General features: G+C 38.3%; 1 protein-coding gene across 1 annotated transcript; it reads right to left on the bottom strand.

Annotated features, from left to right (window-relative positions):
* Positions 1-260: 260 nt before the first annotated feature.
* Positions 261-15,573, bottom strand: LOC136809993 (uncharacterized). The gene is made up of 19 exons (XM_067066563.1): positions 15,558-15,573; positions 14,955-15,003; positions 13,766-13,853; positions 13,080-13,604; positions 12,814-12,882; positions 12,496-12,650; positions 12,382-12,460; positions 9,175-9,279; positions 8,667-8,906; positions 8,280-8,381; positions 7,904-8,038; positions 7,416-7,622; positions 6,513-6,590; positions 6,091-6,225; positions 5,783-5,869; positions 4,619-5,427; positions 4,032-4,500; positions 3,415-3,790; positions 261-3,194 (listed from the first exon to the last, which is right to left on the bottom strand). The coding sequence occupies exons 1-19, from the start codon at positions 15,571-15,573 to the stop codon at positions 676-678; spliced, it is 6,243 nt and encodes a 2,080-aa protein (XP_066922664.1). The 3' UTR covers positions 261-675.
* Between the last annotated feature and the right edge of the window lie 166 nt (positions 15,574-15,739).

Genomic DNA, 15,739 nt, shown 5'->3' on the forward strand with positions numbered 1-15,739 from the left:
CACTGGACTAAAGTAAATTTTGTTTTTAGCAACCTTAAAATGAAGAAATTTTGGCAGTAATTTGATTTGACGGATGGCCGAAAAAGATTTTTCTGCAGAAATTTATTTTTTAAGGCCAAATCTGCCAAATATTCTTTCCGCCTAAATTTCTTCCTTTTAAGGTAATTACCCTACACATTGGAAATGAAATTGAGGAAAAATAATTTTATGGTTTATGGATATGGTCGCAGGAATGTAGTGAAGTAAATGTGTTTTATCGATTCCAAGACTAGTAGGCTATTTCTTAAATATTCTCTAAAATGTAGTGACAAAGTGAAAAAAACATCAATCTGCCCCTTACAAAAATTGTGATAGACTAAAAACTGAATTCGGTAAAAAATGATTAAAAATAAAATAATTACAAAATCAAATGCCATCAATCAACACATGAAAACGAAGAAATGTTTGCAAAGTAACTTCTAACTTTTGCTCAAAAACTTAGTTTAGGATAAAGTTAGCTGACTTCGTTTTAGAAAGCAAGATTTTATATTGTCGATTGAGAAGATTGAGCATCACTACTATAAAGCTCTATAATTTCATTGCATCTCAGGTAAAAAGGAATATGAGATGATTCAAGAGAAAAAAATATATTAGAAAAAATCTTTAATAGGGTTCATTATTGGTACATTGTCTTTGCTAAGGTTCTTCTGTTTTCTTTTTGCTTTTCTTTTTCAAAGGATTCTTCAACAAACTTTTTTTAGTTTTGTTTGTTTTCGAACGATCGCTTTCGATAGCGGAGTCGTTATGAATGTTTAATTTGTGCATCGCTTCTACTGAGCTCGTCGCATTGATGGGGTGATGACTAGAATGATGGCTTTCACCCGCTGCCCGCCGACCGTGACCAAAAGAATTCTCTTGTAAGAAGGTATGCGAATGCATGTTATTATGTTTCAATGAGCTTTCGCCACCACGTGACAACTGCGGCGAGGGAGGCGGGAAATTATCCGCATATCTTGTTTCTGATGGACCATTATTCGGATAAAATGGTTCGTCCCGCGTGACGTCACAAGACGACCAACTTCCATGATATATATCTCCCGTGTGATGACGTTTGTTCATGTCACGAATGTAACGATCTGTCATGGATAAACATTGATCGCTCGCCACACGGTCCGGAAAATTCGACATGGAGTAAATATCAAAAGGAGAACGTTTGTTTGATTTCATGACGTTTTTATCGAACGCGAGGTCGGATGAATGTGACTTGTTCAATAATCTCTGCTTTAGGCTTTTGGTTTTGGTGCGGAAAGTTTCTTTCGGGGCCGTTTCCTTCTCCTTTTTCTTGGGGCCGTCGACATCAGATTTTTCATTCAAAGAGTCTCTGGATGAAAGGGAGTCCAAAGATTTCTTTTGACGTTTCATTTTGCTGGTCAGTTTTAGCAGTTTTTGTTTACCATCTTTGGTTGCTATGGACGCTTTGATAGGAAGTTTAGGGGTTCCTTGGTAAATCATGACAGCGTCCTTGACAACGGAAAGTTTGCAATCGTCATAAGTGTTTAATTCGACCGTAAGGTTGGGTGAAACTGGTGAACCTCGCTCACTTTTCTCTTCATTATTCAGTGCTGGTGGTTTTTCTTCATTTCTCAAGTCAACCGTTTGGAACATTTCAGGTTGTTTACGGGCCGAACTAGCCTTGAAACCATCATTCGGCGAGAAAGAAGAACAAGAGCTTGAGCTATCTCTGTCTCTGACCAGCTGCCGACGATTCATAGGAGCGCTCATGGGGAGCCTTCCTGCTTCAGGCGCGGGAAAGAAATATTGACTTGGTGATTTCTCCGAACTTATTGAGTGCTGTTCGTATAAGCCGTTTCCGTATGGAGGAGGATCAATAACGCCCTCCTCGAAGATGGGTGGCGTTGAATCGTTTAATGTTCGGTCACGATAAGAGGGCGGGTAATCGTCATACAATTCGTGTAATTGTCGGCTGCGATCAGTCGTAATATCTTCATCGTGCGAATGTGTGTTCTTTCCACGAATCTGATCTTTACGGGCGCCGGCACCCGCCGAACGATATTTCTTATCTCCCCTTCGGAACTGTCCACGCATCGGAAGACTATTTGTGCGGTGCTTGTAAGAAAGTTGCGATTCTGTGTCTGTTCCGCTACTGCCTGGCTTAACGGCCAACAGATTACGTAATGCTGCCGTTGAACTTGCTGCGATAGAGGTGTGTTTAGAATTGATCAGCGTTTTAAGAATAGAAACCGCTCCGAGATCCCAAAGGATTTCTTGATCTTCGACAAAACGTGCTGAAATATTCCACAAAACACCGCACGCGTTCGAAACGACCCGCGTGCTCGGGAAACGTAAGTGTGAAACGAGAGTTTGTAGACAACCTTCTTGTCTCAAAATACGGCGATATTCAGGATTGATGGCGATGTGAGAGGAAATGTTTCGTAAAATTCCACCCGCATTTTCGATCACTTTTAAAGTATTCGTAGGCGAACGATAACTCAAGGCGTACGTTAAATATTTCAACGAGCCGGGCGTCCGACAAATTTCTTCCTTATTCTCGGAATTATGAGCGGAGAGATTCCAGACAGCACTGAGAACAGATCGGATGCAAGTTTCCGTGCGTAATTGTTGAATACACATCATGAGAACGCGAACTGCATTGATACTTTTCAATGTTTGTTGCATTCGTTCGTCAGGACGCCATGAAATATTCTGCGTGATGACCGCAAATACCTGAACCAGATCCTCTTCGCTTGTCAAACGAAGCTGGCCAATCACCGCCAACAAAGTCTTATGCATGTTCCCTAGAACCGCCTTATTCTTGGCATCCTTATAAGTCAAGTTGGTCAGAATCATACCGATGTATTTACGCAATGAAATGATGGAAGGTTCAGTGGTGTCTTTGTTGACACGATAATCAACTGCCAGTAATTCACAAACACTTTGCAATCCTCCTAATTCACAAATGGACAGTTTATGTTCTTCATCAAAAGAGAGTTTCATAATGGCCGCCACAGCAGAACCCGGCCCGTGATCCGGTCGTATTTGTTGGATAGGAATGTCGGATTGGAACGAGTCTGTTTCCTCTTGCATAATGTCTTCCGTATGCTTTCGAATGATTTCCAAGAAATGTAGAACACGAACTTCACGTTTGCTTCTTCGATCACCGCTACCTGAGTGTACAATGTTGTGCAGCGCTCGACCTGTAAAAATAGAAAGTTAACTTCTTTTTACTCATAGATAACGAGAATAATCCATTTTGTGCATGGAGAAAAAAGCTAAATCAAGGCAAATATATTCATCCTTAAATAGATTAAATTTCACCTGGATTAATTTCAGTCCTCGCATTTTGGTTAAAATTCCGCGCAAAAATTAATTCACTTAAGGTAAAAAAATAACGGCTAAGAAAATGCTTATTCTTACCAGCTCGTTGCCTGGCACCCCAATTGACTTCACCCGTCTCCTTATTCTCCGTGTGCAAAAGTTTGATCAATAAGGGTACACACTGACTTTGTCGCATAGCAACACACGAATCAGGGTTACTCGACATTGCTAGCAACGTTCGCGCCAAATCATCATGATCATGTGTTCCCAGCATGCTTAGCAAAGATGACATCATATCAACACGTGTATCCATGTTTTGATGTGAAGTGGGCATGCTTGCGAAACTGACCACGCTGGCTGTGTCTAAGGTGTCGTTTTGTGGAGGAGAAGCCCGATTGGGTTCCAGGCTAGTGACACTGTATGTTCGATTTCCGTTTTTGTTGGCAGCTGATGCTTGATCATTTGATGGCTTTGGCTAAAAAAATAGCAAAGGCATGATTTGGTTGAAGCCTAAAAGCCTCATTACACAATTTCTATTCTCTATATCTTAAAATATGGAATATTGATACTTCAGGGACCAATTTATGAACTGATTTGAGAGTCAAAGGGATGACCGGCTACAACCGATTGCACTATTCTTCTGCGATTTTCAAATTGTTGGTTGCCCTTTCAAAGTTAAATTATGCAGTGATATTGAGTTTAGGATATTCAAATACCTCTGCACTTGTGGTCGGAGGCTGTTGTTGCTGAGGTTGATTTGGAAGCTGGTGTTGATGATGGGCACTGGTAGGCGGTAGTTGTTGAGGTGGGAGAGGCTGCTGCTGTGCGGGAGGAGGAAGGACACCTGTACTAGTGGGTGGAGGTGGTGGATCACCGTAAAAGTCATGCTGTGTTTGGCTATTCATTTGACCATTGATAGTAGTAGGAGGTCTAGAAGGGGGCATGTTCCCCGGATGCTGTTGCATGTAGGGTCTCGGTTGTCCATGTTGCTGAGGCTGCATGTATTGTGGCCTCATTCCCATGTTATGTCTCATGTCCATACTCCCTGGTCGTGGACCACCTGCTCCTAATGTAGAGGGATGTGGGGGACCGGAGATACCTCCGTTGTTCATTCGTGACTTCATGTGGTTGATACCATGCATCGGAAAGTCAGGGTTGTCGTGCGATCCACCTGATGATGGGTACCTGAAGATAATGACACATAATTATGATGAAAAATTATTAAAACATTACCCTTCATAAATTCCTTGAATAAGCATCTTCAGAAAATTTACAAGTTAGGGTAGTTGTAAAATTTTCGTACCTGGTTAGAGGCTGTTTGAATCGATGTTGCTGCGAATGTGCTTGAGGGTGTGGTTGCTGCGGGTGCCTGGTGTTAGGTGAGTAGCCGTAACGCAGTCCACCTCGATCATAGTTAGGGTAAGAGGGGTGGTGTGGATTGTGGTCATAGTGGTGAGGAGGGTAGTCCTGGTGCATCGGGTGGTGGCTACCTCCTCCGTAGTGGGGAGAAGGTCCATGTTGTTGTTGATGATGATGAGAGTAGTTGAAACGTTGTTGAGAGGGATGAGAAGGTGGAAGCATATGGTGATGTATCTGGTCGTTTGCGGTAGGGTGGTTGCCGCCATGAAGGGGCGGTTGTGTCTGTTGTTTTGGAAACTGTTCTTTCGCCATTTGAATGAGGTTTTTGCGTGAGAAATCGTTTTGAGGAGGTTGTACGGATTGCTGGCGAGCAACCATTTCGTTTTGTTGTGCCATTCGTGAAGGCTGTTGATCGGTATCAGGTGTGTGATGCCATCTTGGTGGCTGTGTCAAATCAGAAGGTTTAGGAGCGTACCCTGCTGTCCCTTCCGCACTCTCATCATTCTCACTGACCGTCGAGTCGCTGATTTCTGAACCATCAGGATCGGGCGATGCAGGGGCGGTGTTGTGCATGGACATGGGCGCGTTAACGACAGTTGAGATGTCCGTTCGATTGGAATGAGCAGACTCTAATGAAGAAGTCGAGTTGCGACGCCGTGCGTTGTTGTTGTTGTTGTTGGTAGATGACGTGTCTTTGTTGTTCGACGGCTGGGAATGGTCTTTGATGGGGAATGTCGAAACTGTCGTATCCAGCTGTGGACAAAAAGAATATAAACTTGTAAAATAAATAATGTAAATGATTACAACGAATAATAAGGGATTCACATTTATGCAATACCATAGTTACCGCTAATAATCTAAATCTAACAATCTAATCTATCTGATTGGTCAAATGTCAAAACTATAATGCAATTGAGACAAATCCGCCAATCAGTGGCATGTAACGTGATCTGATTGTTGTGCAGGCTTTTGGATTGTTACCGGTAACTATACTAGTTTGAGTAAAGAAAAAGACTTAAGTAATTTTCATACTCAAAGTTTCATGCCATCCATGCAATCTTCAGTGAACCGGTAACTATGTAAGAAACAGTGAGGAGATCCGACTTACATTTAGTTGAATACGTTTGGTGTTCGGTTGATGATTCGTGGAAGGTTTGACATCGCCAACCAATGGTACTTGTTGCTCGTCCTTTGGCTGAAGAAGAAAATGTAACTGCATAAAAATTGAACTCCACGAAATACATCAATCAAAAACTTACCCTGTGGATCCTAAGAAATCGGCTCCTTAGCTTCTTTTGCTCAACTATTTCCCAAAATCGAGATACCCCATATCAAAAGTTTTAACTCAGTAGTGGCCTTAAAAGAATTCAGCAGGCCGAATCTCCAAAGCATCCCAAGTTGTTTGAAATCGCTCACCTTTTCTGATTCGTTCAGATCACTGTTGGGATTGATGCCATCATTCTCTTCTTGCAGCGCAGCTTGTGGCGGCTGTGGGCGGTATGGTCTGATACCGCCACATATACTGCCATGATCGCACGGTGTGACAAGACCCTAAGCAAAGAAAAATTTCTATCTTGGATTGTTGTATTTTTGATTGTTCTTGAGGCTGAAAAACTATCAAGCTTCACAAAACAAAACAAAAGTTCATTTTTCTATATATAAATCTATAAATCTTGTTCTGTGGGGTATGTCTTGTACGAGCATCAATGCGACGACTTCGAAAAATCTAGCTCCCAAAAAAACAAAGTCGCTGAACTCATGTAAGGCCGGAAGATTAAGGGCGCCATGTGTTGAACTAAATCAAAAAGAACACAAAAAGGTGAAGCTTAAAGACTTACGGAGGTATTATTGGACCAGGCTCCGTTGTAGTTCAAGTTTTCGTAAGATTGTCGTGTGGATGACAGTTCACCGTAATTCTAAATGAAATGATAAATATAATACTGACAGTGGTTTCAGTCTTCAATCTACAGTGTGTTTGGAAAAAAACAGGACAGATATAAACAAGAATCATTTATTTTATTTAATGTATAATAATAATAATAATACATTCAAAATATTTTGAAGAAACGCAATGAAGAATTTAGGTAAAGAAAATTGAAATATATAATAACGAGTTTTTCTTTATTAAAGATAGAATTTTGTTCAGTTTTTTCCCCGAATACATTGTAAAATCAAAGAAAACTAAAATGAAAGATTAAACATTCTCTGAAAATACAGAGTTAAGATGCGTTTCAAGATTATAGATTTCCAGCCTTGAGATTGGCCAAAAGAATTAAGCAACTTGGCCTTACCAACGTAGCCCTGAAACTGAGCATGGGACGGGAAAGCAACCAAAAATACATAAAAAAGAGGCATTTCGGCATCATTTGGCATTAAAATGTGTACCGATAGTATTTGAATACCAAATTTGAGGTATTTTGGACAGTTAAGTGAGATAAAAAACAAAATTTTTTTGGTTCGAAATGTCTAAAGCGACTTTATAGCTGAAATACGGAAAAGCCTTAGCAGCTCCAGGCCTGAGCCGAAAATTGGAGTTGCTTACAAAAAAAAGTGATTAATATAAAACTTATTATTGTTAACATGGTTTCGAATCTTGTAACAGACGAAGATGAAAACAGTTCCTCTCCTTTACACAGAAAAAATCTTTTCCTCTCTTAAACTCCTCGGAGATAAAAGTATTTAGAGAAGCTGACGCGAGAAGTACAGGCTCCTAAAGAGTTATAAGGGATGTAAATAAATACCTTGACAGAATCCTCTTCGACGTAATCGAATCTTGGAACGTCTGAAATCTTCATACGATTCATGTATTCAGACATTTGATGTTCGTCTTCTCCCGAAGCAGAAGTTGTGTTGTTGTTGTTGTTGTTGCCAAGAGGAGGATTTTGTCGTTTTTGTCGAAGTTTGACGCCATCTTTATTTATCACGTGATCGCCAGGTGAACTGTTCGGCTGAAGTAGAAAGAAGGGTGACATATAGTCTTCTCTATAAAAAATACCTCTCCAACCAAATTCCACCATCTCATTCCATAATTTTCAGTTTGGTTAATGCTGAAAAGCTTTAGATGAATCAATACCCTTGATTGAGAACGTCAACATCTGCTCATGTTCGCATTAAGCTCGTCGGGCAAGGGATGTAAAGAGAATTTATGATACCGTCCCCTTCGCAAAAAATATCAGATTCACTATATTCAAAGTGACAAACGAAGAGAAGAAAAGGGAAGCGAACTTACCCGAAATTCTTCATCCCCAAGAACACCAGTAGAAGAGGAAATTTCCGTTTGATTAACGTTCGGTAGTGTGTTATTTGTACCCGCTTCACTTAGCGGAATGCATCCAGTATTCGGCTCCGCTGGTGTTTGAATACCCTTCAGCAAAGAAATGGAAAAATAACATTATTGAAGTAAATAAACTCACTCCTCGTGTAGATGTTTCATTCATAATAAATAAAGTCAAATTTCAATCTCAAAAAATACACTTTAATACGAGTATATTCGCCTATACCGCCATTGAATTATGCAGAATTTTGAGACAGAAATGCTATTGAAACTTTCTGCAACCAAGGACAGAAATCCGTTTGAAAAATATTTTCAATCCTGCCAGACTTACGGAAGGGATTCCAGACATGGTGAGTGGAGACAAACTGATCATTTCTGAAGACGGAATGCGAGAACCCATCTCGGAATGAATCCACCGGCTTCCCGTGAAATCCTGATAAAAATAAGATAAGATAAAACATGAGTTTTATAGGTTTAAATTTTACTTGGACAAGTACTTGTTTTTAACAAGATCAGTAAAATTATTGCGAGCCTCGAATTCCAAGTCTCGTTGCTAAGATACTCTAACATCATTTGCCACAAATTAGCTTTTGAACGCTTACACTATCGTATGAAATTTATTAACAGTCTTTTTGGAATCGTATGAGAATACATAGTTAATGTGTAAAATATAATGTTTTTGATGATCTCGAGAAGAGTGGTGTTGAAACTTTCTCACCTTGACGGAGTCTTGAGAAGGTTGTACAGCCATGGCTGGTTTGTACTGTTCGTTTCCTTTGAATTTCTCTAAAATACTTTTTCCGCGGTTGCTTGCTTTAACATCATGACCGGGTAGCTGTTGGAGAGGCGTCGCTGAGGGAATTCCATTACTGTTGGTCACCGGAGGTGTGACTGACGCCAACTCTGAAGGCGGAAGTGGCTTTTGACCGGTACCTGGTTCTACCGGCGTTTGAATACCCTGAAATTAACGATCAAAATTTCAGGTCAATTTAAGTCTTCAGCTTTATTTACTTTATGAAATACAAGTATTCGAGGGAACCCTTATCGATAGCCGGCCGATAATTTCGAAAACACAGAGAAAGGGACAAAAAATCCTTTTAAAATCCCCAAAACTTCGAAATATACATAGATGAAGTATATAAAATGCACTACATATCTTTTATTGTAAATTCTGATATTCACGTTATACGATTCAGACAAAGAGAGGGAAGAATAGATGTTCTTACTGAAGGCACCGCAGACATGCAGAGAGGTGAGAGATTGATTCGTTCGGACGAAGGGATCCTTGAACCCATCTCTGACTGAGGCCATATCGCTGAGGCAGTGTAATCCTAAATGAAAAACGAAAAAATGAGCTTGATAGGCCAAAAATGAATAATAAGAGTGAAGAAAACTTTTTCGAGGGTACAGTGAACTATACTTATCTTACGTACTAAAACTCCATTCCAAGGTCGTCGATCAAAACATAAAGCCATTTTAGTTGTTGGTGAAACCTTTCACCTTAATTTCATCAAAAAAATTGGCTCCTCAAAAAGAGAGCGCGAAAATCTTTATCTATTATCCTTCTTGGAAAATGACAGGCCACAATTAAAGCGCACTAATTTAACTCTACTCCAAGTTTATCTAACTTCAATAACTTGAACATCGTATAGTTTTATATAAGTAAATTGTCTGTAGAGTGAGATGAGAGATGAAGAGATTACTAAATCATTAACTTCAATAGGGGGGACGGTCTTGCTGTCTGAAGCGATAGAGAGAGAGGAGAAGAGAGAGAAAAAAAACAGTCTGACAAGCGATTATAGGATTGAAAAACGAGTGCGTTTGCTATTCTTCGTAGACAAATCATTCTTTTAATAAGTAGTTCAAATATGTTGGGGATGCTTTTGGTGCTTGATAGCAACCTCTAACGAATACGATTCATTTCCGCACTATCTTTGGCTTTACAGAGGTCTGTGAATTGGTCTAGGGAAAGCAACAAAAAAAAGAGAAAAACCCAAAGAGAAATTTTCAGCAGTTCAATATTATGAGGAGGAGAATGAGGTAATTTAATGGTCATTCGTCAGTATTTTTGGGAGGAGAGATCGACCCTACTCATCCTGTCAACCCACCCAACCAACATTGAAATAGATCCATAAAGATGACACTTATCGAGCCAGACTTAATCCAGAGCACGACCTGATATTAATAAAGTAGGGTTGCCAGGGTGATAGATTTAATTAGATTTTGTTAAATAAACTTGTCGTCTCCTTGCATACTCTTATCAGGAAGCTCGCCTTTTTTAAGCCAAGATGTCTCTGACTTACAAAGTCCTGACCAGTAAAGTAAAAAATTAAATTTTTTCAAGCACATAGTAGGAGGCCAAACCTTAGAATCTGTGACAACTTTTCTATGACGCAACAACATGAATTTTATTTGAAAGATGAATGTATTTGAAGACATTTTCGTGAAGGAGGTCCGCTGTTAAGGCCTGGCAAAATCTTTAAGGGGTCAAATTGGGAAATTACCCTTTTTTGACCCCATGAAAAACAAGCACATTAAAAAACCGTGGAAAGATTTTATTCATCGACCGGGACTGTCAAATGACCTGAATATATTGAAGGAATTTATTTCTATTGACATATCTATTGGTATTACTACTTCTCAAGAGAAACGTCTATCATACTTAAACATGAAACCTCAACAAAAACTTTCTCCTCCCATGTCTAAGATAAGCCTCTTTATAATACTTGTCTAAACGTTCAAAACCTCAAATTGGATACAGACATTCTATCAAGCTTCTTATCTCGGAAAAAATTAAATCACTTCGAAATGAAATCTTTCAAAGGACAAAGTTAGTTACGTCTTCTATTGGGATTTTATTTCCGTTGGTAAAACTCTGTGAAAATGACTTCAAAACTCTTGACCCACTTTTCATTGTTTCTCATGGAATCAAATTCATATATAAAAGGGGTGGGATATAAACGCCTTCTTTGTGATAATAACCTGATAACTCTCCCTCTCTCTCTCTCTCTCTCTTGAGCCTTTCTTTGAATAAAATTCCAGATAGATTTCTTAAAATTGAGGGATATATGAAAAGTAAAGATCCAGAATTTTTTTTTTAGCTACAAAGAAATCATGAACAAGTCAAAAGAGTTTATTGGAAGGTGTATCCACTTATCATTAACGAAGAAATCTTACCAATTGAAGACAAAATCGCCCAAAAGCATTCTGTTCCAAATGCAAATTAAGAACGCAGACTAATAATTCGCGATTATAATGGTTTTCGAAAGTTCGGTGTTTTCATTTCTGGTAATAATCAATTTCTGCCTTAATGTTTACAAATTTGAGAAAGAAAACAAGTGTATTTCAACCAACGTAGAAGAACTCTCGCGGGAATGGCATACTTATTTTTTGAAAGCTAAGTATGTTATTTACAATGGAGTCTCTTCAACTCGAAAATCTCCATAACTCAAACAAGTTTTCTGGTCCCTCCAGTCAGAGGAATGTAAAGAGATGGAAAAACAGCCAGGTCTCTTGCCCTTAAGGGAGTTTATGTTGAGTAAATAGGTTTCTTTTGTTGTCGATATAAAAAATCTGCATAATTAGCGTGTTGTGACAAAATTCTTTTGTTTCAAGCCTGATTATGCGCAAACTTTTAGGGCTTATATTTTGGGTACACCTCTCCTATACGTAAAGGTACCTATATCTTCTTGTTCAGAACTTCCTAGCAATTATACTGATATAACCGCATCATGACCGCACCATTATATGGAAAGCTAGAGCTCGAGAAAATTCATCTTGATTTTACTCGACTTCTGACAGTTTTACAAGAACCAATTTAATATCATTGCGTTGAGAATTTCTTTTGCTATACATTGGTAAAAATATTGCTCCTTATTCTTAAAAATTGAACTAGTAATCGGCAAAAATGGAAAAACAAATTTTCATTTTTATCGTCAAATTATGTAGAAACCGTCCGATTTGTATGGCGAGCCGTCTTTTCTGGACTTTCATTTAATGACCTAATCAACGTTTTTACAATAGAATTTTCAATAGAAGTGATCGTTGAACTTTGAGTAATCAGAAAAGCTGTTTTTCCATCTCTTTACATTCCTCTGCTCCAGTTAACAATACTTTAGAAACGTTAAATAATTCGATGAAATTTGTGTCCCCCTTACGAGTTAGAGCAATTCGAGTTATACTTTAATAATTTCCACTTTAATAATGTCAGTTGCTGAGGCTGGACGAATGTTGGTTTGCCGTCAGCCGACCGACTCTTCTCTAAACTTGCTGACCTAAAAAACTTTTATTGCTATTTCGGCAAAGAGAATTTTTTTCTTCAAAAATTTCAAAAAATACAGACAAAAATTCCATGAATGACCAAAATAAAAAATTTTCCGACCGACGGGTGACAGTAAACCAAAAAAAATTCAAGTCCAGCCTGAAGGTCTTACCTGAGGAGCATCAGGTTCGTCGGAATAACAAAACTTGCGGACAACGTTATTAATGTTCACTTTCTTTTGAGATGTCGCCCTTCACGTGTGAAGGGCGACACCACCGCCTGTTGCTTCGCCTTCACAATGGGTGCGTTTGGCGGGGGCGGGTAGTTAGGGGCGGCATTGGATGTAGGTACACTAACAGGATGATCGCGTGACGCGATGGTGGTGGGGTAAGCAACCGTGTGATTACCCACAGTTTTGTTCTCACGAAGTAGAGCAATGTCCTGAAGAAAGAGAAAGCGTGAAAGAAAAGAGACTTGAAAAATGCCAATGAGACGTTCGATAATACCAAGTTTCCCAGGCCCTAGTTGTAAAATTTATCTTCATTGTAAAACGTTAGCACCAATAAAACCGGCAAAATTGGAAAACAAAATGAAAGAATGTTACCGGTGGTTTGCCCAGATCATTACGATTAGCATAAAGGTTTTCTTTCCTTCGATCATGCTCAGTGAAATCCTGAAATTAAAAAGAAGAATTCTAGTGAATACTATAATCACTGTGATAAATAATTCTAGTTTTTATGAAAATCTATCTAATTTACGACAGTATAGTTTATAATGTATGTAAAAACCTTCGTTCAACCTGACCAGATTTATGTAAATGTATAGGTAACCGAAAGATAAGAACATCAAGATGTAAACATAATAATATACCATTGGACAATCTTCCTCATCTTCTTGCCAACAAGAATCCAATTCTCGTTTTTGGATTAAGATCTCATCTTCGATGGTATGTCGATGGTCTTGAGAGGGAGCAGGGTGCACACAATCTGCACAATAACACATCCCACGACCATGTTGAGTGTGGGTTGTCATGTAGGAGGTAGGCTGATGGGTTGGATGATGTTGTGTGGGAGGCTGTCCTGTCCCGTTCATTGGAAGTGGCTGTCGTTGAATGTGATTGGCAGGAGGTGGCTGTGGATTACCTGGGTGGTAGCCACCTGGTATCTTCTGGTTGGGGTAGTTACTTATCGGTGGAGGGGGTTGATGGGGACTGTAATGTTGGTTGTAATAGGAGGTTGGAGGAGGTTGTGGCTTCCTACTTGGGTCAGAAGTTGGTAGAGGCGCCTGTTTTTTTACCAAAAGAGGGGACATGACAGGGTTGATTGGTTGGGTGGAAGGATGGCTGTAGGGCGGTACTGAAGCAATCGAGGGCGGCTTTTGAGAAGATGTTGACATCTAGAGAAAGATAAAGATAAACGTTAACCAAAGAAATAAAACTAGTAATGTTCTTTTATTCAGCATTTTCCTGCGGTACTTCGGCTCAAAACCAGATTTTCTCAAAGAAATAATGAATATTGAGATTTGTGCAAACAAATGTTTTTAATACAGACACGAACCTTTTTTATTTGAGATGAGGAAGATGTTTGAGAGAGATTTTCCACCACACTGTTACATTCTTCTTCTTCTTCCTCAGAAAGATTGAATCTGAAAATAAATGTTGGTGGATAATTTCAAATTGACAAATATCATTGTCACTACTGCCTGATGTCTAAAAACCCATTTGAAGCTTCAATCTTCAATCTTTCCCAAGCAAGAAAAAGCGAATCTTTAAGATTCGCGCCGCATATGGAACAACCGATTGAATCTAGCCCTTTCTTTGTTTTCACACGTAATATTTTTCAGAAACTTATGATAGATTTAACTTTTACGTTGTAGATGGGAGATACTTGGAATCATTACCATCAAAGAGATCCCTCTGTAGGCTTTAAAGTAATTAATCAAAATTTACTTTGCTTTGGTATAAAATCTTGTTTCTTAGAAAGATAAATCGTTTCAGATAGCTTTTTGCTCTAATACACACGAGTGTTAACCAAAATCCTCTGACATGAATTAGTGTACAGACTCCAGTGAGACTTTGTTTTGGTCTTTAAAAGCCCATAATAGAACACAGGAAATTAGAAGTAATATCTAGCTAATCATTCGATGTCACCAATAAACTTCCTTTCAAACTTGTCTAGTAGACTAATCTATAACTCATAATGTCAACAAGTCTAAAATTACAACGAACGTAGAAAAATAGAAGAATGAATGGACTACTGCATCAAAAAAACCCTTCTAATAAATTCTAAAATAGCCCAATTCAGATAAGTCTTGATTGCTGGCAGACTAATCGCTCTACCTCAAGCATCTTTCGTCAATGTGGTTTGCATAACACCACAACAGTAGAAAATGTGGTGTAATTATAATTAGTGAATCACTTCTATCATTTTAAAAATACTTCTGAAAGAGAACCTCGCCTGGACAAACTCTCTTAAAATTCAGTATTAAATGTATTTCTTTGAATTTATGCATGGAAAAACTTAAACATTAATTTAAAGAAACCGAAGATTAATGAAGTGACCTAACGATCTTGCCGGGCAAAAAAGTTTTTTTATAGAACTTAGATATGGGTATATATATTATGTATAAAGATATATTATGTTTGAAGGGACGACTCAAAATCATGGATGACAGAAACAATGGAAAAAAGGAGATCATCCAAATAAAAGCAAATTTAACAGTGTTAAGATATTGGATAGAACTCACCTTGGTGTTTCACGGTCTAGCTGGTCAATATTTCGACCAAAAATATCATCTGAAAAAAAAAACGACAAGTATAATTCAGTTCTGTTTCACATAATAGAAAAGAGTAAAAATGATTCAAGTATTAGCAGAAGATGTGACATCATCGAAATTCCTCTTTTATGTACATTACAAGATAGTTAAACAAATATTTTGACCTTTAAAATATCTAATTTAGATTAAAGGACTCAATTTTTGAATTAATTAAAAAAACCGTTGGAGGAGAAAAACTAATATGTAATACAGAGCATCATCACTAATAAAAATTATATTACTTTTATAATTGACACAAAATTTACACGTTTTTTCTCATAAGAACATCCAAAGTTTTTGAAGCCTTCGGATGCTCTTAACTTTTTCAGATTTAGGCCTAAAAATGTTCTGAGCATGTTCTAATTTTCGCCATTTTGTGCGTTTTTCTAAGAAATCGGGTGTTTTAAAGTCCCCAGCGCCTTAAAAATGTTCTTAAATAGTTCTTAACATTTTGGCCATCGAAGCCTTATGTTCTTATATAGTTTGTTCTTATAAAAAAAACAATGTGTATTTAGAAAACCAAAGGCTTCATACCGTCAGAATGGTTCATCCTCTGCTGTAATGTATAATATTCTTCATGAATATGCAAAGGCTCCACAAATCAATTGTCCATTATTCTTTGCTAATAATCTCTTTCTTGATTTTATAGTCCATTGTTATATTTCATTTATACATAACCTGAAAAATACCAATTTGTAGGAAGCAAAGTGTATTGG

Source organism: Clytia hemisphaerica, unplaced genomic scaffold (genome assembly GCF_902728285.1).
Source record: "Clytia hemisphaerica strain Z4C2 unplaced genomic scaffold, Clytia hemisphaerica genome assembly, whole genome shotgun sequence".
Taxonomy (NCBI): Eukaryota; Metazoa; Cnidaria; class Hydrozoa; order Leptothecata; family Clytiidae; genus Clytia; species Clytia hemisphaerica.